This window comes from Leguminivora glycinivorella, chromosome 8 (assembly GCF_023078275.1).
Source record: "Leguminivora glycinivorella isolate SPB_JAAS2020 chromosome 8, LegGlyc_1.1, whole genome shotgun sequence".
Lineage (NCBI taxonomy): Eukaryota > Metazoa > Arthropoda > Insecta > Lepidoptera > Tortricidae > Leguminivora > Leguminivora glycinivorella.
The window spans coordinates 24,179,688-24,206,321 of NC_062978.1; the positions used below are offsets into that span (position 1 = coordinate 24,179,688).

The 26,634-nt window shown below is 36.2% G+C and overlaps 3 protein-coding genes across 6 annotated transcripts; 1 reads left to right on the plus strand and 2 right to left on the minus strand.

Annotated features, from left to right (window-relative positions):
- Positions 1-5,988: 5,988 nt before the first annotated feature.
- LOC125229138 (juvenile hormone esterase-like) lies at positions 5,989-14,458 on the minus strand. Its single transcript, XM_048133918.1, has 8 exons — positions 14,174-14,458; positions 12,386-12,528; positions 11,328-12,307; positions 10,450-10,593; positions 8,756-8,856; positions 7,945-8,046; positions 6,510-7,026; positions 5,989-6,290 (listed from the first exon to the last, which is right to left on the minus strand). The coding sequence occupies exons 1-8, from the start codon at positions 14,256-14,258 to the stop codon at positions 6,095-6,097; spliced, it is 2,268 nt and encodes a 755-aa protein (XP_047989875.1). The 5' UTR covers positions 14,259-14,458; the 3' UTR covers positions 5,989-6,094.
- Positions 10,341-11,267, minus strand: LOC125228774 (juvenile hormone esterase-like). Its single transcript, XM_048133450.1, has 2 exons — positions 10,983-11,267; positions 10,341-10,593 (listed from the first exon to the last, which is right to left on the minus strand). The coding sequence occupies exons 1-2, from the start codon at positions 11,240-11,242 to the stop codon at positions 10,398-10,400; spliced, it is 456 nt and encodes a 151-aa protein (XP_047989407.1). The 5' UTR covers positions 11,243-11,267; the 3' UTR covers positions 10,341-10,397.
- Positions 14,459-19,774: 5,316 nt separating the features above from the next.
- On the plus strand, positions 19,775-23,253 carry LOC125228824 (acetylcholinesterase-like). Of its 4 annotated transcripts, none has more exons than XM_048133512.1 (4): positions 19,775-19,915; positions 20,309-20,525; positions 21,061-22,310; positions 23,013-23,253. In XM_048133512.1, exons 2-4 carry the CDS (start codon positions 20,325-20,327, stop codon positions 23,206-23,208), a joined length of 1,647 nt encoding a protein of 548 aa, XP_047989469.1. In that variant the 5' UTR covers positions 19,775-19,915; positions 20,309-20,324; the 3' UTR covers positions 23,209-23,253. The 4 variants fall into 4 exon arrangements, with proteins under 4 accessions (XP_047989469.1, XP_047989470.1, XP_047989471.1 ...); XM_048133513.1 differs by having other exon boundaries at positions 19,776-19,915; positions 20,298-20,525; XM_048133514.1 differs by lacking the exon at positions 19,775-19,915 and adding an exon at positions 20,001-20,144.
- Positions 23,254-26,634: the final 3,381 nt, after the last annotated feature.

The window sequence follows — 26,634 nt, forward strand, 5'->3', positions numbered from 1 at the left end:
TATCCTGACCGAATAATTATATTTTAATTTACGTTAGTGAATTTAAATGAACTCTTCACTCATAGTGTAATGCGTATTAGGTATTTTAAAACCAAAAACTGACCTTGAGCGTAAACATTTTACAAGGGGGAAAGGGACGGGCGACTCTTTAGTCAACGCTTAGTGCTACTCGAGTTAAGACGTGACAGCTATCGTGCGTAATTGTGGCGATCATTCATTTCGGAGTGTTTAGAGGTAACATTGGACAAAAATCTACAATGGACTCTTCATATAAGAAAACTAGCAAACAAATTAAGTTCAGCCGCATACGCCGTTAGGAGAATCAGGCAACTGACTAATGTTGAGACAGCTCGCCTAGTGTATCATAGTTATTTTCACAGTTTAATGTCATATGGTATTCTGGTTTAGGGCAAAGTAGCTGACATACAGACTATTTTTGTATTACAAAAGAGAGCCATTCGTTCTATTTACAACTTAGGAACACGTGAAGAGAACTTTTCAAAGAAATAAATATCTTAACTGTAGTTTTCCAAAACATCTATGATAGTATCATTTATGTTGTTAAGAATTTAGACTGTTTCACTAAGAATTCTGATATCCATAATTATAACACTAGAAACAAAAATAAGCTCGCCATAAAGAAGTTTCGTGTCCGCAAAGTACAGAAATCATTTGTTGGGCAATGAATGCATTAATTTTTATAATAAGTTACCTGACACTGTTTTGAGATTACCCCTCCCAGCTCTTAAGAACTACTTAAAAAAATCATTGATATTAAAGGCTTATTACAGAGTCGAGGACTATTTGATAGATAAACAATATATGCATGGCCCGAACCAGAAACTGCAAAAAACAAATAGCAATTAAAATAATTGTATTATGTGTAGAGGACACAGTTCAGATAAGAAAGCACATAAAATATTTTATGTTTTGTAAGATCATAATATATAATATATGTACCTAATTAACTATTCATAAGAGCTTGTAACTAGGCCTACATGAATAAATATATTTTGAATTTGAATTTCAATTTGTACATATTTAATGATATTGAGATTTATATTATCTTTTTCTTCTGTGACAATTTGATATGTTTTCTCTGAAGAAGAACGACGTATTATTAAACTACAGTATAATTTATTGAAATTAATTTCCATAGAGTACCTACCTAGTCTGTTAATTTTTTTTGATGAATACTTTTGCATGTTAAATTTTATCTTGTTATTTAATGCATGTTAATTATAAGATGTAATGTATTGAAAAGAAGTGGCCCGCCGAGTTTCTTGCCGGTCCCATAGTGAAGGTGAGCGTCGAAGGTGCAATAGTAGAAACCTATGTCTGTTTTCGTACAATCAACAGCAAAAGTAAGTGTTGACCATCTTCCTTTTCATAATATAATAAGGTCTACAATCGAATAATGATCACTTACTTTTGCTGTTGCCTGCACAAATAAGTTTAACTTAATTAAAGATTCTTTCATGAGAAATACAATAGTTTTCAGTATGACATCTCATCTAAAAACAGGTGTTAGTTTTTGGTGAAGTGCCTTTTAAGCTGTTATACCAGTGTTTCATAATGTTTGCTAGTGGCTGTTATGCATTTTCTTCGATTCTAGTTTTGTTTGAAACGTCTTATTATATGTTCTTTTGGGTTGGGTTTTAAAGCTAATAGTCGCATAAGTTAAGTATCCGTTCCCTAAGAAACTATGAATATGGTGGTTAGACCTTTATCCTGACTTTGAAAAAATGACAATTGTCTAACGTGGACTTTATTTCGTAAATACGTACATATATCGGAATACAATCATATTGATCAAATAAACAACACAAATACCTCCAACTTCGTAGTACGTCATTTTATTGTATAATAAATAAACAAAAAGTTATGATTTTTTTTCCAAAAAAAAAAGTTTATATTGGCTCTCCTGTAAAGTTTGCAAAATGCACGTTAGTCAATTAGCCTTTCCAGCGTCGATATATATAATATATAAATACTTATATACATAGAAAACATCCATGACTCAGGAACATCTGTGCTCATCACACAAATAAATGCCCTTACCGGGATTCGAACCCGGGACCGCGGCGCAGCAGGCAGGGTCACTACCGACTGCGCCAGACCGGTCGTCAAATTAATCGACCGGGTCGGTATTATCCGATCCGATATCGGATGTCGGACCGATATCCCATACATTACAGGCGCCATCTTGGATTTTTTCCATTGAAATCCTTCCGACATCCGCTATCGGATCGAATAACGTGAAAACGGACTTAAACAGCGGATTGTTTGTTAATAAAATTCCCCAGCAGCCAAACTACAGTTCCCCAAATTTATAGTCCAGCTACGCCATCTATCACAGATATTATTAAATGATTGCGGAGTAACTAACAGATGGATCCCTGGTGGGCGCAGCGGGCAGCTGAGAGCTGATCAGCGGTTTTTATATTATTATAAGCTTATGACACTAGCTTTTTCCCGCGGCTTCGCTCGCGTTAGAAAGAGACAAAAAGCCTATGTCACTCTCCATCCCTTTAACTATCTCCACTTAAAAAATCACGACAATTCGTCGCTCCGTTTTGCCGTAAAATACGGACAAACAAACAGACACACACACTTTCTCATTTATAATATTAGTATGGATAACCTAACCACAAAATTAAAATTTTGAAAAAACCCCCGACAGTGACATAGTAGACCAATTTTCATGAAACATGGCTAAGAACACTCCCGAATAGCTCAGCTTTCAGACAAAAAAAAAATTAAATCTAAATCGGTTCATCCGTTCGGGAGATACGATGCCACAGACAGACACACACACACAGACAGACATACAAACAGACAGACATACAGACAGACAGACAGACATACAGACAGACAGACAGGCGGACGGACAGACGGACAGACGGACAGACAGACAGACAGACAGACAGACAGACAGACAGACAGACAGACAGACAGACAGACGTTTCGCCACAGATTATTAATAAGTTACTAACATAACAGTACTTTCACTTGCCCGCAAAACGACAAATACATACTTAACTAATAATAATAAGTTGCAGAAGGCGGTGATCTTGGACACGGCGCGGATAGTCCGACGGTTCCTCTCTCTGCAGCCCTAACCACCGGCAGCTTGGGCCCTGCCCCGCTGCTGGCGGCACCCTACATAGGTCAGGTTTCTTATAATGTGTTTATATATTTTGTATTGTTTTGTAAGTGGTTTTGTATTTTACTTTTAATAATCATAATTAAAGAGAATAAGTTACTACGTAAAACTCAGAAGAGTAGTAGGTACGTGCCACACGACTACGAGTGACAGTAAACAATAAACAATTTGGTTTTACACGGGGTCGCTCAACAACCGACGCTGGTGGTGAGCTAATCAAACAGATTTTCGATGCCTGGGAGGAGTCACAGGATGCCTTGGGTATCTTCTGTGATTTATCTAAGGCTTTCGATTGCGTCTGTCATGAAACACTGATCAGGAAATTGCACTACTATGGAGTGAGAGGATCGGCACTGAATTTAGTCAAATCTTACTTACACGATAGAATACAAAGGGTCGACGTGAATGGACAGCGCTCACCGGGGTCACTAGTCTCTATGGGTGTACCGCAGGGATCAATATTGGAGCCTTTCCTGTTCCTTATCTACATTAATGACCTGCCATATCTTGTAAAGACCCACCATGATATAGTGTTGTTTGCAGATGATACTTCCCTTATTTTCAAAGTCAAACGTCAGCAACAAACTTGTGAAAATGTAAACAATGCTATTTCCGAAGTAGTTAATTGGTTTAGTGTTAATAACTTATTGTTAAATGAGAAAAAAACTAAATATATTAAGTTTGTAACGAGTAATGCTAAAAATGAACAAGCAAGTGTCGTTGTGAAGGATGAGGAATTGGAACTGGTAGATAGTACAGTTTTTCTTGGCATAACTTTAGATTCTAAACTTCAGTGGGGTCCCCATATTGCTACCCTCTCGAATAGACTGAGCTCTGCAGAGTCTGCAGCATTTGCAGTGAGCAAGATCCGTCAGTTAACAGACGTGGAAACAGCTCGATTAGTTTATTTTAGTTACTTTCACAGCATTATGTCATATGGTATTTTACTATGGGGCAGTGCTTCAGAGATAAATACCATATTTGTTCTGCAGAAGAGGGCTATTCGAGCAATATACAAAATGAACCATAGAGACTCACTTAGAGATAAGTTTAAGGACATTAATATAATGACAGTGCATTGTCAATATATTTATGAGAATATTATGTATGTACATAAAAACATTTGTAAATTTAAGAAAAACTGTGATGTACATAATATAAACACTAGAAATAAGCATAAGCTTGCAGTGCCCTTCACTCGGCTCCATAAAATAAAAAAATCATTCATGGGTAATTGTGTAAGATTTTATAACAAACTTCCTAATGCCATCACTGAACTGTCTTTTAATCGATTTAAACATCATGTAAAGCGTATACTGATCTCTAAAGCCTACTATAGCACACAATAAATACATAATAAATAATTCTTATTAACTAAACATAGACTAGTATATTGCTAGGCCCAATTAGTGAGTTAGGTACATCTTTTTACCTTATAGTTAAGTTAATGAGTTAGTTTATAGTTACGTCTTCTTGATACATAATTATGATTGTGTTAAAATTGACAAGTTTTCTTAGATTATCTGTCTGTGGATTTAGATTACGTTTTTGGTTCTTGCATAATAGAGCCTGACCGGAAATATATGACTACGCGCCATCTTGCGGAATTTCATTAGAACTATTTTCTTCATACTAAACTGAACTATCACTCCATACATCAGAATAACAGCGCCCTCCTGACAATACTCATATATTAAGCCATAGTTTTAGTACTATAATAACATACATACAAATATTAGACTTTTTTCGGTGTTCCGATAATAATTCTTGTATAGTCGGTAAAAAAGAATCAATTTTCAGTTGAATTACATACAAATAAACGATATGGGTTATCATCATAATTAATTTGTCAGCATAAAATATAAAGTTCCAAACAGAACCGTAACTTTTGACACTGACATAATCCAGAGTATGAATCAGATCTTAAAGTTCGAGCGCGAGTGTTCACTTTGTAGACGAGACAAGTTAAATATGCAGAGATGTTCTGAATTCATTTAAATTCATGAAGACGTTTACCAAGCAATTAGGGCGACGTCTGAGGATGGGACAAGCGAGACGTATTAAAAACAATACGTATACTATTAAAAGAGCTGCTGGGCCACCCCAGAGAGTCAAGGCACATTTGTGATCGATGCGGCAGGAAATGCAGATCCGACATTGGCTTGTACAGCCATCACAGCCGATGTAGCCTGTAGAATACCTTCTCAGAATACGGTAGGTATATCTTTACTTAGTCGCTGCAACTAACATCTGTAGCCGAATGGCATTTCTCCGACGCAAAACGAAAACGAAACGCCGCGAAAGTTAGTCTGGCTCTGTCGCGCCAATACGCAAGAGCGATAGAGATAGATATCTACTAGCGTTTCGTTTCGTGAGCGTTTGTGCCATTCGGCTACGCACCCTGGAAAGATGCTGTGGCCAATGACTATTATAAAAATAGTTTAGTGTTGTTTATATCTTCATGACATTTTGATGGAACCAGCTCTTCCGTGATCACGACCGAAACATTCGGAGAAAAGGTTAATAAATGTTAATCTATCGCGTTCGACGCGTTGTGTTTTAATTTTGTTGTCGGTTTTCAATGAGGCGCTATTATCTATAACTTCTAAATTATTATTTATTTAATCGTATGGCAAATTATATCTAAAAGCAATCAGAGTGTAGCCTTGAGGTTGCTAAGCCAGGCTAACTTCTAAATGCGGTAAACAACACTATTACTATGTAGCTTTTGGTTAAAAACTTTATTTCGTGATTCTGAGCCTGAATATCAAATATATATTATAATTATATAAGTAGTTAAAAATAAACGTTTATCTAATTGTTATCTTCGTTCTTTTTATTTGTATCTTCTTATCTTTTATTTCCACGTGCTTATAAGAGGTTTCTAAAAATACAGCAATTTTTAAATCTTATAACTAATTCCTTGTATTATTGTCCAGTCCAAGAATGCTCCTTATGATAATGTCCTATATGTTTATACAGAAGGTCTAGAAAGCTCATCCGCTCGTGCATCGGTCTGGACCCTAGGCGTAGTTCAGTGTTTATCTCCAAATATGGCAGCTTGTCATGCGACACGCGTGGCCATTGCAGAGGGACCAACTTGGATGGTTTCGGAGTCGGATTTCTGGAAATATGACATATAAATAATTATTTGTTACCTTTTCAGAAAGCCAATATCAATAATCATCAAATAAATTAAGTTGGGATATCAAATATCCTTGTGGATTTAGTTAAAAAGGACTTAACGCTCCACACCATTGCCGTAGAAGTTGAAACACGAACTGTAAAGTGACAAAAATTGTCCTTTCTATAAATCGGGAAGTAGAATATCGTGAATACACACCCATATTTAGCAAAATTAGTCCAAAGTTCAGTCATCACATCTACAATAAACATGTCTTCATCACGCAGCCTCTCCTTCATGTAAGAAATGTCAAACAGATATCCCAACTCATCCGCATGCGCAGCACCACCCTCGGTATACGATACATTGTCTTTATCCTTGCAAAAACTCCTTTCACCAGAATATGAAAACATGTACAAATACATGTTTATTCCACTATTTAAATACTTTCCAACGGTTCTTAATATCGGATTGTATTGTCTAAAATCAGCAAATATGTTTACTCCCGGTCTCCTATTATCTGCAGTAAGATCTCCACCATAGTAAAACGACCTGACGATTTGTTTCATTTCATCTAAAAGTTTACTTTCATTTTTGAAATCATATGCTTCGAGAAGCTCGGATACGAAGTCTTTACTTTCAAATTCCTCTTTGCTCATCGTCATGATTTTAACGTATTCTTCGTCATTATTAAAGCCAATTAAAACATCGACATCTTTAACATTGTTCATAATAGCTGGGTATTTTGTTATATAGTTATTAGCTTTTTCGAAATTCTTTTCAACACAAGGTAAAAAAAACACACCAGGATACTTTGTCGCAGCAATAAGTTCATGGGGATCTACTTTGTTCAAAAATGATATAGCATCATTGATATCATTTGTTGTATAATTCAATCGCTGTGCTAATTCCAATGCAGCATCTAGGTTAGGACGCTGAATTACCCCATTAGTTAATAAAACGCCGCTTTGTAAAATCACTCTGTTATAAAGTGGTTCTTCTAAAAAGTTTTGATGCAAATCTACCGACATCGAACCAGCGCTATTTCCCATTAAGGTGATCTTAGTGTAATCTCCGCCAAAATATCGAATATTTTCTTTGATCCAGCGTAGCCCTTGTACCTGATCTTTTAAGCCCTGATTCCCGGGTATTTTTGGAGTATTTAGACAAAAGAATCCATATGGGCCAAGGCGGTAGTTGATGGCAATGAAAATAACATCATGCCTGACTAAGAAGCGTGGTCCGTAGATGTATCTGCTAGGAAATCCAAATTGAAATATTCCTCCAAATATGAAGATCATGACAGGCAAAGGATTATCAATGCTGGCGCTGTTCGGTATATAAATGTTGGTGTGTAGACAGTCAAGTTTCCCCGTTATTGTCTTGTTAAATTCTTCTTCTTGGGGACATATTGCGGTGTCATCCACTGCGTCAAATGTGCCTTTAAATCTCACTGGTAAAGAATTCTGGAAAGAATAAAGAATTGTAATGGAAAATAAGACCAGACTAATAGAATACCGTAATTAAATAAATAATTTCTTATTTAATAATAAAATGAAGAGAACAGAAAAATTATTGATTTAAATTATTTATTGATTTTTCTCAATACTTACACCAAAAACGTTGTCCGGATCAACTTTCGCATACGGAATACCAAGGAACATGGAGTAATCCCCGTCCGGGGCCCGAAGACCTCGGAAACTGCCCACTGGAGTATGCACTATGGGTCTGAGAGGCTCCGTGTCTGATAGTCTATCTGAAATTGACTCAAAAAAAAAAACATGTCGTGGCCACTTATTGCCTGCTTGTTCACAAAGATCTGAACAAGCTTCTATTGTTTTTGAGTTTTTTAAGCACCTCAAGATTCAGAAATCGAAGCCTTTGTTATATCTGTCTATCTATCTATTACTAGCTTTTGCTCGCGGCTACGCTCGCGTTAGAAAGAGACAAAAAGTAGCCTATGTCACTCTCCATCCCTTCAACTATCTCCACTTAAAAAATCACGTCAATTCCTCGCTCCGTTTTGGCGTGAAAGACGGACAAACAAACAGACACACACACTTTCCCATTTATAATATTAGTATGGATATCTGATGATGATTGTACGTGTGTATAAGTGGCCTACCTTTTTTTGTAATATGAGTATAAACCTTGTTTTTTCTTTCATTAAATTCGACACGCAGTTAGGTTCATCATCAGGAACCATACATAATAAATGAATTAAGTGTGAGAGGACCTTAGTCATAAATTACACTAAAGTCAGTGTCAAGTTTCTGACGGCACATGTCAAAACAAATAACATAAGGAAGTGGTAAGGTATGCCACACACGTGTTCAGTTTTTGTTTTTAAATGATTTGATAATTGTAAGAATTAGGACGCTAGTTTCTTAAAGAATTTGATCTAAAGTTAACGAAATCCAATAAAAACACGGTGCATGTTAGGGATGAAAATAGTGTAAAAATACCTGTTAGAGAAGCTTCGGAGTACTCTAGTGCTATTACTAAAAGGCAGAAAACCAGCTCCTTGCAGGTATGGGCTCTATTGAACATTGTGGCCTTGTGATATCTGTTAAAAGTACAAATTATCATTTATTTGTTATACATGGGTGCAAAGTTGTATTTGTGGAATTGAAAAACGAGCAAGTGAAAGGATTCTATAGTTGAACCACGAGAGAAGCGAGTGCTTCAAAAATAGAATCCTGAACTTGTCTAGTTTTTCAATACACGAGAAGTAAAACACACTTGCACCCGTGTGTACAGTCAGCCAATAAAGTGGTTTACGACCTTACCTTATGTGTTTGAAATAAAGTCGAACAGTGGTAAACCACTTTCTTGGCTGACTGTACCACAAAACTTTTCCCCTCACTATAGCGAGGAAATTACAACGCAAAAAACGCGTTTATCACTGCTTCTAGTAGTTCTACAGGTGGTAAATCATCTTCATGACTACATTCACCCACTTTTATCACATTTCTGGTTTTGTCGAGGCCTCAGACTGTAATAAAACATATGGGGCTAGTGCATTATAATACAAAACTAATTACCATGACTGAAAATAACAATATATATATCAGACAAGGTATTAAAAAAATGAGGCATCACAAAACGGAATAATAGCAGGTCACAAAAACTAATAACATTTGGTGCGGGTGACGTCATGTTGCATACAGGTGAAATAACATAAGATACTTTGCAATAATAAGGCCTGTAGTATAGATAGATAGATAGATAGAATACTCTTTATTGGCACACCTCAGCAAGAGATACAGAAAAAAGATACAGCGGAGACAAAACAAATGATTATAAATAGAGGCAGACAACAGGCGGTCTTAGTATATATATAATAAGGCCTTTTTTATGTTGGGGAAATGCAATTGCGCCTAGCAGCCGGTCCGGGGGAACCAGGGGCGATGACGGACTAACCAGTCTGGGACGACCGTCTAAAACTACCAACGAATTCTGTCTCCGACTTGGGTAGAGTGCCGCAGAGGTCACTATAAGCTTTCGACCGCGTGCAGTATAAAAATAAGGCTTACCTAACGAAAAATGGTGAAGGTACTTGCAAGTCTTGACACTTGTCGATAAGTAGTTAAATTTAAAGGTATGAAAATATAAAATGGTAATCCCGATTTTCAAATCGGCAAAGTTGTAGGCGGATTGAAATCATTCCACGTGTCACAAACAGCTAATCGTGTGAGTGCAATTCGATGATTAGTAGCAGCAGCATTGATAATTATGTCAGTGTTCTTTAAGAAACGTTGGTCAGACTTAGAACTGAAGCAAGCGCCTCACTATCCACGTGGTCTTGTCTGTACTACACCTACAGAATTTTTTTGAATCAGAGGACGTCAATCACGCCTGCTGTGACGGAGCGTTTGAGGCTGGTTGCTGAACACCTTAGAAACCAGGAGCTGTTTTCTTTGTTTTGATGTGAGATCTTACCTGAGCCACTCTTCATTTTCGACCAGTCTAAAACCATGGTCTCTTAGTAAATATTTTTTTAGTGTTAATACAACTATTTTATGTACAATTAAATGAAACAGTACAAGGTTTACTAGTAAGCAGTTTTTATCTCAAATATTTATTTATTATAAATTATTGTCTATTTTATTCCTCAGTCCATAAATGCTCTTTATGAAAACGTCCTATATGTTTGTACAGAAGGTCTATGAAGCTCATCCGCTCGTGCATCGGCCTGGACCCTAGGCGCAGTTCAGTGTTTATCTCCAAATATGGCAGCTTGCCCTGCGATACGCGCGGCCATTGCAGAGGAACCAACTTGGATGGTTTTGGTGTTGGATTTCTGAAAATGACAGTTAATTTTAACATGGATTTAGCCATTTTAGACTATGTGGACATATTTTTTTTTAAATAAATACGCCATATGATTGAAATATAATACATATTTACATCTCTGTTTATGTTTTTACGACGATAAAAAACTACTGTCTTACTGTCTGTTTTTTATCGTCGTCATCTAATCAATGTCACAACTGACAAAGGCATAAAAATGGTTGTAAAAATGACACACAAATTGGTAAAATGACTATCTAACGAATATGTTAAAAAAACAAAAGAAACTTCAGACAACTATAGCATTTTTAATTTAACTTATTCATGCATAAATTTATTAATAAAACAGTACCTACATTATGCTTAATGAAACAGTCTAGTGCTGTGCTGCATACATACCCGTATTTAGCAAAATTGGTCCAAAGTTCAGTCATTCTATCTACAATTAACATGTCTTCATCACGCAAAAGTGTTTTCATAAAAGAAACGTCAAATAAATATGCAAGGTCATCTGCGTGGTTAGCGCCATGTGTATGTGATCTATTCTCTTTATATTCCGAAAAACTCCTCCCACCAGTGTACGAAAACATATACAAATAAATGCTTTTTACACCGCTGTCCAGATATTTTTGAATACTTCGTAATATCGGATTGTACATTATGAAATCGGAAAATATATCTATGCCTGGTGGAGACCAGGCATAGATATATTTTCCGATTTCATAATGTACAATCCGATATTACGAAGTATTCAAAATAATAGGAGTATTATTTGCATCATTAATGTCATCGCTAAAATAAAACCTCTGGACTATCTGTTTAACTTCTTTTGAAAGTTTACTTTCATTTCTAAAATCATAATAAGCATCCAAAAGCTCAGACACAAAGTCTTTACTTTCATATTCCTCTTTTCCCATTGGAATTATTCCTGCAAATCCTTCGTCATTAGTAAAACCAATCAAAACGTCGACGTCTCTTATATTTTTCACATTAGGTGGATATCTCGTTATATAGTTATCAACATTTTCGAATTTCTTTTCAACACACGGTCCAACAAACAAATCCAAATCTGTTGTTGCAGCAATAAGTTCATGTGGATCTACTCTGCTGAGAAACAACAAAGCATCATTAATATCATTCGTTGTATAATTCAATTGCTTTGCTAATTTCAAAGGAGCATCTAAATCACCACGTTGAGTTACTCCATTACTCAATAAAGTGCCGCTTTTTAAAATCACTCTGCTATAAAGTGGTTCGTTGAGAAAGCGCTGATGAAGATCAATAGACATTGAACCTGCACTGCTTCCCTCTACAGTGATCTTGGAGTCGTCTCCGCCAAAATATCGTATATTTCCTTTGATCCACCTTAGCGCTTGCACTTGATCTTTTAAACCCTGATTTCCTGGTACTTTTGAAGTGTTGAGACAAAAGAATCCGTATGGGCCAAGGCGATAGTTAAATGTGATGACAATGACGTCATGTCTAATTAAGAAACGTGGTCCATAAGTGTCTCTAGCCGCACATCCGAATTGGAACCTTCCTCCATATAAGTGGATCATGACAGGCAAGGGATTATCAATACTGGCGCTGTGTGGTACGTGTATGTTGATATGAAGACAGTCAAGTTTTCCCATTATTGTATTGTTAAATTCTTCTACTTGAGGACACCTTACTGAATCGTCGACTGCTTCAAATATGTTTTCAAAGCGGACTGGTATAGATGGCTGAAATGATTAAATACTTTAATTGCAAAAATCTTACTTCATTATTAATTTAACTTTTATTGCTTTTTTAGTACTTACACCAAAAATGTTGTCAGGATCTACTTTCGCATACGGGATACCCAGGAACATAGAGTAATTCCCGTCCTGGGCCTGAAGACCTCTGAAACTACCCGCAGGGGTATGCACTACGGGTCTGAGTGATGCAGGGTCCAATGTAGTCTCTAAAAAGAACAACAAAGTTAGTGAAAAGTGGCGATGTGCCGTTCACGAAATTTTCTAGAGAACAGAGAAATTTATCGGAAACGTTCTCGGAAATTGCCGAAAACGGTCTCTGGGAGCTAAATCCTTTTTGTGACAGACTAGATAAATGATTCGGTTAAACCAGGTGTTTTTTGAAAAAAAAAAATTAAATCCAAATAAAAATAAATGCGGTTTGATACCTTAGCGTAAGATGCTTTGCGCACACTAGCCCCCCCCCGCACCTGACGCAACCCCCCCTTTTATACCCTAAAATATGTTCCAAAATTTATTTAATTTTTATTTTTGGGGAAAGTATACATTTTAGAAAAAAATTGTCAATTAAAGAAATAATGGTTATGAAATTCCCAAGAAGAAAGGTCTTATAATATTTTTTGATATCATGCACTATTTTCATGTTATCTACATACATAAAAGGCAAAGTCAAGCCCTGAGTGACTGACTGACTTAAATCGAGGTAAAGCCCAAACCGCTGATGCTAAAGAATCCAAATTTGACAAGTACGTTACTTATAAGGTCTACGAACCCGCTAAGGAAGGAATTTTCAAAATTCATCCCCTAAGGGGGTGAAATGGGTGTAAAAAATCGTATGAGGATCTACCTTTATTTTGAGAATATGAGCTTGAAACTAAAGACTATAAAGGTAAAATTACAATGGAAAGAAACTAATTTCAGCGTTTTTGGATTTTTATCCTTTAAGAGAGTTAAAATGAGCGGCCGCGGTAGGCCTAAGAAGCGCTGGCTGGACGTCGTGACAGCGGACATGGAAGAGAACAATCTCTCACCTCAGGATGCCAAAGACCGGGCAAAGTGGAGAAGGCTGAGCAGGAAAGCGGACCCTGGCGCTAGGCCGGGAAAACGCTAGGTTGAAGAAGAAGAGAGTTAAAATGAGGCTGGCTGAAGTTTGTATGAGGAATAAGTTTTATTTCAAGCTACAGGTTTGAAACTTGGTGAAAAGGTACTTCAGAAGGGCAAAAACTAGTAGCTTGATAAACTTTGTCAAAATTCTGAAATTAAACCACTAATACACATGACTATTTCATTAAGTACTGAGTTATATCGAACTTCAACAAAATAATGCACGAATATGGTAAGTGCTACAAAAAAAATGCATATAACTTTTTTTGTCTAAAATTTAATAAGAATTGATTCTTTCAAAGACACTTTTTCCCTAACTCTGATACTTTTCTGAAAAATGAAGAAAAACCGTAAAACGGGACCTATTTCGTGCTAAAAGGGGGTGTTACGTCAGGGGGACGGTAGGGAACGCTAGTGTGCGCAAAGCACCTTACCCTAAGGTACCATACTACATTAAAATTTTGCTGGATTTAATTTTTTTTAATTTCCCATACATTCGAACACAACTTGACCGAATCAAAAATACTCATGTGATCGCTTAGTACTTATAATAAAATTTATTTTACTACTACACATGCCATTGGAATTTGAACGCATAATTATACTTCTATTACTGTACTTTATACGTATATGTATCTTTTATTAATCCTACAAATTTTGTCTTACTTATGTACTAAGTAACCTGTATATTATAGGTAATATTTTTTAGGTTTTTATATATAACATGTTAATAGAAAATATATAGTTTACCTGTTACAGAAGCGTGGCATAATTCTTCTATAATTATTATTATGAGGTAGAAAACCACCTTTATGGCCTGAGCTCCGTGCAACATGGTCAGATTGAATACGTTTCATAAAATTTGATTCAGTGGTAAGTATTACAAATTTAGTTCCATGTGCTCTGCGTACCCCTTTTAGAAACACACAATTAGTCAATAATTATATAAGACTTCATTCAAATGTGTCAAGTCTTATACCAAGGTGACTTTCAATCAAATATATTATTTTCCAAAATATTTTTTTATCAATCTCACACTCACAAAACACAATAATGGTCTAATAAGCAAAATTACATTCCTATTTATACTTCAAATACTTGTTACGCTTGTAAATCCTGTGCGCGTAGCCGAATGCACAGACGCTGACGATAATATCTGTTTCGTAGCTATCTATCTCTATCGCTCTTACGTATAGGCACAACAGAGCCAGACTGCATTTCTGTCGGCGTCTGGTGTCGATGGTTGCCATTCGGGTACGCCGCCTGACTAGTAACATATGACTACGCGCCATGCAGCGGAATTTCGTAAGAACTATTTTTTTCACACTGCTGAACTGTCACGGCATACATCAGAATAACAGCGCCCCCTGACAACAGTCATATATTTCTGCTCAGGCCCCGAAGCCGAATGTCATTTTTGAGACGCAAAACGAAAACGAAACGCCGCGTCTGGCTTTGTCGCGTTAATACGCAAGAGCGATAGAGATAGATATCTACGAGCGTTTCGTTTCGTGAGTGTTTGTGCCATTCGGCTGCGTGCCCTGGGGGCCGATTTTTGAATCTCACGGCGTTCGAATTCAGAAAATTGTCACTGAAAATAGTAGGCAATTTCGGTGACAATTTTCTGAATTCGAACGCCGTGAGATTCAAAAATCGGCCCCCTGGCTTTAAACTATTGATCGAATTCACTTCTTCGCCGACAGCCAAAACTCACTTTTAAAGTTAATAGCCATAGTGAACCATATATTCATTACAACAAGGTTTTGTTTGCCATCTGAAGATGTTATTGAAAATATAATTTTCATTGTTTACCATGACTTCGTTATCTTATTGTTTTTAAAAGGAACTAATTCACTGTTTCACCAGGTATGATTTATTTTGTTATAAAATTTACATAACTTTAACACTAAATGCATAGTAATATGCAGCGCACACAACAAAGTCATCTATTTTAGAATCTTTAAGCTTATTTATTTATTTATTTATTTATTTATACAAGGAATTCCAACAGCTATGAATGATACAATATACATTTAGAATAGCAATACAGAGCCAATTATAGGAACTCACAAATAGAGACTGGATGGATAGTTTTTACACAGTAATTTAAATTATGATACACAATACACATGCACATGTGATCGAGATACCCAGTACATTGGATAACCTAAGTGGTATTAAGTAACTTGAAGTAAGAAACAAGATAATTATAATGAATGAATACCTATATGATACTAAGGTACATTAAGTATACATTATGTTGACTTAATTGGGTAGAACATATAAATAAGACAATTATCAGTTGAATTGAACAACGTGGACCAGACACAAAGTATTACAAATTACAGATTAGACTCCAAGGCATCAACAGACTGGCACATCACTACCTGCAGCATGCTGTTTAGAAGCAACGATTGACTAGACTTATATCGCGTATAATGAATTTACAATTCATCCCGACGTTTCGAACACTTTACAGCATTCGTGGTCAACGAGTGACTGAGGAAAAATTACAATGTGCAATTGCACATTGTAATTTTCCTTTCCCCAGTCACTAGATTTAAAGCTACCCACATACAAGAAATATGAATGAACCATGACCATAAATAATATAGATTTTTAAGGCAGGTTCACACACTGTTAATAAAGCTAGTTACACAATATTAAAAAACCGGCCAAGAGCGTGTCGGGCCACGCTCAGTGTAGGGTTCGTTGTGTAGGGTAGTGTAGGGTAGGGGTAGTTTTCCCTATTTTTCTCAAAAACTACTGAACATATCAAGTTCAAAATAATTTTCCTAGAAAGTCTTTATAAAGTTCTACTTTTGTGATTTTTTTCATATTTTTTAAACATATGGTTCAAAAGTTAGAGGGGGGGACGCACTTTTTTTTCCTTTAGGAGCGATTATTTCCGAAAATATTAAAATTATCAAAAAACGATCTTAGTAAACCCTATCCAACAGTATATCACATGTTGGGGTTGGAATTAAAAAAAATATCATCCCCCACTTTACATGTACCATTTTACCATTTTTTATTTTTGCAATTTGTCGGCGTGATTGATATACATATTGGTACCAAATTTCAGCTTTCTAGTGCTAACGGTTACTGAGATTATCCGCGGACGGACGGACGGACGGACGGACGGACGGACGGACGGACGGACGGACGGACGGACGGACGGACGGACGGACGGACAGACAGACAGACAGACATGGCGAAACTATAAGGGTTCCTAGTTGACTACGGAACCCTAAAAACCGGCCAAGAGCGTGTCGGGCCACACTCAGTGTAGGGTTCCGTAGTTTTCCGTATTTTTCTCAAAAACTACTGAACCTATCGAAGTTCAAAACAATTTTCCTAGAAAGTCTTTATAAAGTTCTACTTTTGTGATTTTTTTCATTTATTTTTTAAACATAAATGTTCGTTTTTGCGTCGGGGGCTAAAAATGGCGCGAAATTCAAATTTTATATGGGAATTAAACCTTCGCCCAGACTCCTCCCATAGCCCATTAACCAGTCCATCCAATTTGCAAAACAATAGGCTTATGACCTTAGTTCCCATCGCAACACAAAAGTGTTGCACTGGCAATAGTCTTTGCACCTGGCGGGGACCATCTTCGGGTGTATCACATTGTGCGCTCGGGGATGGTATCCGCCACGTGTATCCTTTGCCTTTAGATTAAAATGTCTTAAAGGGCCTCTGTGCTGTTGGCTTCGGCCCCACGCATGCCTCCCAAAGGTCCGGGACCCCATGGTCCCGAGATATGGAAAAGACAAATAATAATAATAAAGGTTGTAACACAACCAAAGCATGCAGCGAACGCAGACCTACTAGCCTCCAAGACGCCGCGCGGCGACACCGGTTTAGTTACCAAAAACCCCGCTAGATGTCGCTGTCAAGGTCCCATAGTATTTGTAGATCGCGGTGTTAAGATTTTTTACGATTTAGGCTCGCCGCTTGAAAATTGTTATGTATCGAATCATAGGTACGGACAATACTTACCTATAGTCCCCTGCTTCCCTCGTTGAACTACGCACTATAGATAAAACGTCTGACAAAGAGCCTCCTACCGACCCCCTAGCTCTTGTCGGCTGTGGAACTCGTCTTCGTTCTGAATTATAAGCTTGTACCGTACGTGTTATTGTACAATGTACATAATACACACCTCTCACGTCATTTCGGCATTTTCGGCTTTCCCTTCTCTCCCCGCACGCACCCCCGCTACAAGGTGTGTTATTAAAAATTGGTGACATAATCCAAAAAAACTAAACGGTCTGACACATATTATTTCATTCAGATTCTCAAATTTCGTTACGATTGATTAAATTTTGAAGGAGGAAACAATCGAGAGGGAAACCTCGATTTTAAAGATTTTCTCGCAATATCATTTGACTGAGTTGTTCTTAATGGACATTTTTTTTGTTAAATATAGTTAATAACTTTAGTATATTAAACTAGAATTCCCAAATTCAATTCCATTATAGCATTTTGCTCCTGTAGCGTCTTAAGATGAAATACTTATTCAAAGGTCCAAAGCTAGCGTAGGTCACACAAAACTTATATAAAACTAGAGATGGGCCGAATACGGACTTTGCCGAATACGAATATTCGGCCGAACATTCGGTTCAGCTGTTACCGAACCGAACATACGGCCGAATATTCGGTTCCACCATATTTTAAATCCTGGCTTAGAGTTAAAAACTCTTCAATGATTGGTAATGGGTACATTGGGTACTAACTAAGGCTCTTAATGTTCCTATAATTTAGTGCATAAGAAAATTTAGATGTTTGTTTCGTAAGCTATGTTATTTTTACTTTTTTACATAATTTACTGTAGGTAGGTAGGTAGGTATATTTAACGCATTTATAACCCCCTTTGGTGCTTAGAATCCTGAAATGGGATGTCATTATCCCATGAATTACGAAACAACTTACGCTATTTATTTACTTTGTTTATTCGGTAAATATTCGGCAATGTAACCGAACTATTCGGCCGAATACGAACATTGAAAAACTTGCCGAATATGCCGAATACCGAATATTTACCGAATATTCGGCCCATCTCTATATAAAACCCTTTGATCTTTTCACACACAGCTCGTAAGTTTTTACGATGTCCCATCCTCCGGATACTTGGTTCGAGTCCGGACTCGATCGATCGATTTAAGTCGTTAATATTTACCAGCGAGGAAACATCGCCAGCATCCTTGGTACTGTGCTTCAAGGGTATATTTTAGATATTAGCAAGTTTAGTCTTAGTTTCTTATACCGGGTGGGCCCTGTAACAAAAGCAATAACCCAATAACTAACCTAACCACAAAATTAAAATTTTGAAAAAAACCCCGACTGCGACATAGTAGACCTAAGAACACTCCCGACTAACTCAGCTATGAGACAGAAAAAAATATCTAAATCGGTTCATCTGTTCAGGAGCAAAGATGCCACAGACAGACAGACGGACGGACGGATGGATGGAGAGGACGAACGGACTGGCAGACAGACAGACAGACACGTCAAACTTATAACATCCCGTCGTTTTTGCGTCAGGGTTTAAAAAATGAAACTGTAGCGTATGCTCCTTAAACCGACTAACATTTGTTCAGAGACTTTTGAAAATAAGTTTTTGTCACCCTTGATAGTTTTTAACCCCCGACGCAAAAACGACGGGGTGTTATAAGTTTGACGTGTCTATCTGTCTGTCTGTCTGTGTGTGTCTGTTTGTGGCATCGTAACCGATTTAGATTTCGTTTTTTTTGTATAAAAGCTGAATTAGTCGGGAGTGTTTTTAACTATGTTTCATGAAAATCGATCTACTATGTTGCGGTCGGGGGTTTTTTCATAATTTTAATTTTATGGTTAGGTTATTCAACTCTAGGTCAAATAAAACTGGTACGAGTATACCGTGTTCTGAAATTTAGTTTTTGATGTTGCGGTTGATATTATCAATATTTGGCGCCACTATTTCTTATCTGATCGTTACTTTTATTACTTTACCAGTTTTGTTTAGTTTTGGTATACTCGTAGATTTTTGTATGAGATAAAATACTTGTTTTGATTTGGTTACGATAGCAAGCTTTTTCTTTTTTCGATACATTTTTAACATTAACCATAACCATAAATTAACCACACATGACAGGCACAAAAGCATCTAAATTCTATGCAAATTTTACTTAAAATAGCGCAGCGTGACAGTGACAAATCTATGAAGAGATTCTTCTCAGTAAGTATTTAATTTGATTTTTCATGTGACCGTGACTGATGACTATTCTTTCCAGATATGGTAAATAATTAAATGGCACCTAATTTTAAGTTGTCAGTCGTTTACATTCTCATTTAAATTTAGTTACTCGACGTATAATCATTGCAGTGATTTAAAAAAAAATTATCCCGTTGAATTGAAATCCTCCTTTTTTTTAAAGTCGGTTAAAAATCAAAACATCATTATCCATTTGTTTTTGGTGAATCTTGTCACTGATCTAGATTTGTGAAAAAGTAGGTTCACAGGAATTTTTCGTTCGTTCAGATATCAATTTAAAAAGCCTGTAATTTGTTTGTACTATGTTAATTTTCTTATGTATGTTTTCTACAATTTGTGTTTGTTGCCTGTCGTGATTATTTTCACCGGGTGGTTTTATCGGAAGATCTCAGCTAGAGGTCGCCAGCAATATTCTGAGATTAGATAATTTCGTGCCCCCCTCTGATTTGTAACATTTGCCTTTTTGTGCGTATGTTTACTTATAAATAAACTTTATTTCTATTTCATTTATTTTAAACCTCATACTTAAAATATACCATAGGATTTCGATGTTACGGATTACACTAGTCTGGTTTGTATAGTAAAGAAAGTCAAAACAATTCAAATATGTATTATCAGTATATTTTCAGAAGGCAAAAACTCAGGATGATCTCTAAGAATCATAGGTTTTACCTACTACTGATTACTATACATCATTCAACGCAGTCGGCCGAATTCCTGGAATCCTCCAGACCCGTAGTGCATACTCCAGTAGGCTGTTTCCGAGGTATCCAAGCCAAAGACGGGAACTACTCTATGTTCCTGGGTATCCCGTACGCGAAAGTTGACCCAAACAATGTTTTCGGCGTGAGTATTTTCTTCTCATTTTATGGAATTTAAAATATTTATTGTTGGTACAGCTATGAATATCACAATTCCATCTTCTATCAATTCTTTTATTGACAAGTGCGGCACTAAAGCTTGAGCAGTTTTATTATGCTCTGCATTTGGGTATAGAGGTGTAAGTTTCTGAATGTATGTTGTACCATATGATGTACCTGTGTATGTGTTTTGTTTCATGAGGTTCTGTTTCTGTACCGCTATCATAAAATATGCCCATATCTTTCCGTATGCAATTCTTTTGTATTACCCACTATTGGGAATAAATCAAATAGGTACTCGTAAAGATACCCCACAGTTTAGATATCCCCTTTGCCATTACAAAGACAACTTCAACACATGGAAAATAATTGTCAATATGAACAATTATTTACATCAGAATTCACAATATATTAATCACTAAAACAAGTTAAAACAATTAAGTACATTAGGTATTCTTACACTTTCATACTTTGATAATTTAAACTAAAAAAAATGTTAATAAGACATGTTCACATTTCAGCCTGCTATCCCGCACAAGTTTGAAGGAATATCAGATGCAGTCGACGATACTTCAAGGTGTCCTCAAATAGAAGAATTTAACCACACGTTCACCGGGACACTGGATTGTCTTCACATAAACATTTACGTACCGAATAGCCCCAGAAATAAACCCTTACCAGTGATGGTCCTAATATTTGGAGGAAGAATGAAATTCGGATTTGCAGGCAGATACATTTACGGACCTCGCTTCTTAGTCAGACATGATGTCGTTTTTATTTCATTCAACTATCGCCTTGGTCCATACGGTTTTCTCTGTCTAAATAATCCACAAGTACCAGGAAACCAGGGCTTAAAAGATCAAGTGCTAGCGCTACGCTGGATCAAGGCAAATATACGATACTTTGGCGGAGATGACTCCAAGATCACTGTAGGAGGAAACAGTGCTGGCGCGATATCAGTAGATTTTCACATGCAGTATCTGAAAGAACAACTGTTTAATAGAGCGATTCTGCAAAGTGGCGTTATATTAACTAAAAAAGTATTTAAAGATGCAGATTTCAACGCGCCTATACATTTGGCGAAACGATTAAATTTTACAACAGACGATGTTAATGAAGCTTTAGCGTTTTTAAACGAAGTAAAACCATATGAACTTGTAACTGGATTCAGAGACTCTGGGTTAGTTCTAGAACCGTGTGTTGAAAAGCAGTTTAATACAACTGAAAGCTTTATAACAAAACATCCAGATAATATAAAGATTGTGAAAGATGTCGACGTTTTAATCGGTTTTAATAACGATGAAGGCTATGTGGCAGTTAGTACAATACCAAAAGAAAAATTACAAAATGATGACTTCGTTTCTTCGCTATTGGATGACGATTTTCAATTTCAAAATGAAAGTAAGGTAGATGGAATAAAAACGATAATAAGGAACTTTTATTACGGCGATGACGTCTATGATGTAGATAATAGGAGACCTTATATGAACTTGTTTTCCGATTTTAGTATTAGCAGTCCAATTTTAAGAACTATCAGAAAATATTTGGAGAGTGGCTTAGACAACATATACTTCTACATATTTTCATATTCCGGTGAGAGGTGTTTTTCAAAAGATAAAGATAATATTTCATATACAGAAGGTGGCGCCGCCCACGCCGATGAGCTGGGCTATTTGTTTGACATTTCGTACATGAAAGAGAGGTTGCGTGAAGAAGATATGCTAATTGTTGACAGGATGACGGAACTTTGGACTAATTTTGTTAAATATGGGTACGTATTTTTGCTTTACACACTTAGTTTCAAGTCTTACTATAAGCAAAAGAATAATTACCGAAGTCTATTTATTGGAAAAATAAACTCTTAAAAAAAAATATTCAGCGAATAGGCCACAGGGGCACTTTTACACGTCACATGTACATATTTAGAAAATATTTAAAATTGAGTTGAAATTACAATTGATACTATTATATACTAATTCTAAGTTCTAACTAAAGTTAACTCTATACAATTAATTAGAGATATAGAAGGTCTCTAAATGTCGAATTACAACCAAGAACTACACTAAATATAAAAAGTACAAATACAAAAAAAAGTCTAAAATTACTTTAGAGGTGCAAATGACTCTAAATTTCACAACTAAAGATAAAATGTATATCTACTTAATCTAATTCTCCTTAGAGATGTATATGGTCTCCATGAGCCAAAATCATATATTTAAAATATTCACTAAAAGAAAGGAAACAAACGACAACCGAACAAAGTGTCCTAATTTAATAAAAATTAGAATTAAGTAAAGTTACTAAGTTACAAAAAGTGATTATGATGATATTAGGAAATATTACAAAAGTATCAGGAGTTCCAAATATTTACAATAAAACCACTGTAAGGCCGGGACTGTCACATTTCAAATTTTGAAATAAAACAAAAATGATACTGCAGCAAGTACAGTGTCTAATTTTTTTACTCTTTCAGAAACCCAACCCCAAAACCGTCAAAGCTGGTTCCCCTTCAATGGCCGCGGGTCACCCACAACAAGCTGTCATATTTGGAAATAAACACTACACTACGCCTGGATTCAAGCCCTGTGCATCAGCGGATGAGCTTCTTAGACCTTCTCTACAGAGAGTTGGATGACATCAAGAAACAAGAATCAAATATTTATTCGTGATAATTGTAACATACAGAATTACAAAGACAACAATAATAAAGGACATTAATTTGTTTATCTACGCTCAACAACGTTTTACCCAACGTTTCCACTTTTGCATGTTTCTGTTTCTGAAAAAAATATTTATACACACAAAACTGACTTACATTTCAAACTTTATGAATGCCACCCTCATTCGATGAATGAATTAATGAAAATAAATGAAGTTTATTCACAATTACATATTCACGTTCTCAGTGCATGTAGCATTATGTGTAGCATTTTAGGGTATAGGTACATGATACGTGCTGCATACGTCCTTTAACGGGCAAGACTCAAAAAAATCGTGAGTTCAAACCTCATCGCCATCCTGTAGTCCTAAAAATTCTGAACAAGAAAAAAATACAAAAAGATAGTCATACAGGGTGGTCTTTTTTGAGACCAGTGCCCTATAAAGGGGGCATCGCCAAAAATTTCACGTGTGAGCTAGATGTTTTTTATTTACGTGCACATATTGGGTACGAAAACTTGACTAGAAAACACGTGCGTCCGGAGGACATTTTCATAACGTTGCCAGGTAATGGTTGTTTAAAAAAAACTTTTTTTATCTTTAATAACTAAACAATATTAATTATTTGCATTAATGGCACGTTATATTGAGAACAAAAGACTAACCAAATAAATTTGTAAATTGTGATGCAAGAATTGAACTAGATAAAGCTCCAGATTGTCAGTTTACAGCCGTAAAATTTGGTACTGACAGCACACATTCTTCATTTTGAACTAGAGGCGGCAAACCTGGTTCAGGCTATGTCTTAGTAGGTTTTTGCAAAACAATGTAATCTACAATTGTTTGATTTTGGAATCTTCAAGATAATCATGATTGATAAAGTATTTTATTTATGTCATCAATAGTCCAAGGACGATACAAGTCTTATCACCAGAAATGTTAGAACCATCAATTTGCTCCAATTCGTCTATGATTAAAAAAAAAATGTGTTTATTAGAAAAAATGACATAAAATTTTACAACTATATCTGTGGTCCCACACTAGGCGAGGCCTGTGTCGTGGTGACCGTTCTACAAGAATTTCTACATAATATATTTAGGGGTATCCTATCCTTTAGACAATTATTACATTATTACACTACATTACATTACATTTTCTCTATCACTCCCTCCAAAATTATATAAATTTATTCATAAGTAGGTATATGGCAAAATTAACTAATCGCCTTTAGTTCTGAAGAGCATTTCATGATTAACTTCCGCCTTACCAAACCCTTCTGACAGGTGACTATTAGGCATATTCATATACTCAATCAAACTTTTGTGAAACTTTCTTCCTTCAAAAAAATGGCAGAAACTAACGTAGGCCACATATACAGGGTGGGGCCTGTAACAAAAGCAAAAAATTAAACTGTAGGCTGTACTCCTTAAACTGACCAACATTTCTTCAGCGACTTTTAAAAATTATGAAGTCTTTAATTTTCTTATTTTTCATACAAAATAAATATTAGCTTCAATGGACGCCATTATTGTTGTCATTGACGTTGTCAGTCACACTTTAGACTTAACAGAATTCGCAATACATTACCTCTTAGGAAAAACTTTCAAGGGTGATAAATAACAAAATACAAGTTATTTTTAAAAGTCGCTGAACAAATGTTGGTCTGTGTAAGGAGTACAGCCTACAGTTTAATTTTTTGCTTTTGTTACAGGCCCCACCCGGTATAGAAACAAAAGAACCGTCAAATTACTTAAAAAATATATATAAATATAGGAGTGATGCACTCAGCAATGAGATAATACGTGCATGTATCACATTGTGGGCACTAGTTTAGAAGGCTATAAATACGTGTGTGCATCACATGTGGTTCACATGGGAAAATGGGGAAAACGGTTGTCATAAATGATATTTTTGTAAATAAATATAACAAAATAATACAGTTCCGAATTATTTTACAAAAAATAAAAATGTACGCGAGGAGTCAATTTCTGGTTGTCGGTTACACAGGGAACGTGTTAAAGACTTACAAAGAGACTCTCAGGACGCCAGGGCAGGGAACAAAACTGTAATGGCACTGTTTGACGACCGATCTAGCTCAGCCGGTAGTGACCCTGCCTGCTGAGCCGCGGTCCTGGGTTCGAATCCCGGTAAGGGCATCTCAGTCAATCCGTGTAAGAAGAATGTCCTATAATATTTATCTATTTATTATTCAATTATTTATTATTTACTGTATACAACTTTCAATGTTTTCACTAAAAACATTTATCTGGATCAACTTTAGCGTACATGATACCCAGGAATATAGAGGAATTCCCGTCCTGGGCTCGAAGACCTCGATACTCGGGCTACCGATGAGCTGGCCCAAAATTGTGCAAATACGCAAAGTTTATTTCACTTTTTTTAGATACAAGTTCAATAGCTATATCAATAAGTAACTGCTTCTAAACCTTGAGACATTTGTACGATTGTCTATTCTATAATAACCAAAAATTAAAATTTTGAAAAAACCCCCGACCGCGACATAGTGGACCGATTTTCATGAAACATGGCTAAGAACACTCCCGACTAACTCAGCTTTCAGACAAAAAAAAAACAAAAATTAAAATCGGTTCATCCGTTCGGGAGCTACGATGCCACAGACAGACACACACACACACAGACAGACGGACAGATAGACAGACAGACAGACAGACAGACAGACAGACAGACAGACAGACAGACGGACAGACAGACAGACATACACGTTAAACTTATAACACCCCTTCGTTTTTGCGTCGGGGGTTAATAATTTCAAAAGCAAGCAAGAATTTAATAAAATAATATGATTTGTTCCCTACGTCGCTACCTTATTTGCTACCTTATTTGCCACCCTATTCAATAATCATAATATTGTTTCTCATAACATCTTATGCCATAATCATTGTTTACTATATTAATCAAGTGCCAGAAACTTTGTTTCCCATAAAGTCAGTTTCCATAATGTCATTTGTCAGAATCATCGAAATCAGTAATTACCACACTCCATAACATCATTTGTCATCCAAATTAGCGACCAGAAAAGTCAATTTCCATAATGTGTGTTGGCAGAATCATCGAAATGTGTAATTATCACAGAGACGACACTACTAGAAGTACTAGAGAATGAAATTGCTATCAGAAAGTAGGTTAAGTTAGAACTGTGACCCCTGGAAAATAAAACTGCTATCAGAAAGTAGGTTAGGTTAGGTTAGAACTGTGACCCCTGGAAAATGAAACTGCTTGAAAAGTAGGTTAGGTTAGGTTAGAACTGTGGCACCCTGAAAAATGAAAATGCTATCAAGGTTAGGTTAGGTTAGAACTGCGACCCCTGGAAAATGAAACTGCTATCAGAAAGTAGGTTAGGTTAGGTTAGAACTGTGACCCCCTGGAAAATTAAACTGCTTGAAAAGTAGGTTAGG

Bases quoted from the DNA above. Each gene is read 5' to 3' on its own strand.
- LOC125229138 (XM_048133918.1), bottom strand. From the start codon at position 14,258: ATGTTGCACGGAGCTCAGGCCATAAAGGTGGTTTTCTACCTCATAATA. The intron at 8,857-10,449 runs GTACAAACATAT...TACTTTTAACAG, and splicing joins ATGAGCTTCATAGACCTTCT to ATATCACAAGGCCACAATGT. The intron at 6,291-6,509 runs GTGTGTATTCAC...TCATATTTCCAG, and splicing joins ACTAATTTTGCTAAATATGG to AAATCCGACTCCGAAACCAT.
- LOC125228774 (XM_048133450.1), bottom strand. From the start codon at position 11,242: ATGTACAATCCGATATTACGAAGTATTCAAAAATATCTGGACAGCGGT. The intron at 10,594-10,982 runs GTATGTATGCAG...TGTCATTTTCAG, and splicing joins ACCAATTTTGCTAAATACGG to AAATCCAACACCAAAACCAT.
- LOC125228824 (XM_048133512.1), top strand. From the start codon at position 20,325: ATGATCTCTAAGAATCATAGGTTTTACCTACTACTGATTACTATACAT. The intron at 20,526-21,060 runs GTGAGTATTTTC...TTCACATTTCAG, and splicing joins ACCCAAACAATGTTTTCGGC to CCTGCTATCCCGCACAAGTT. The intron at 22,311-23,012 runs GTACGTATTTTT...TTACTCTTTCAG, and splicing joins ACTAATTTTGTTAAATATGG to AAACCCAACCCCAAAACCGT.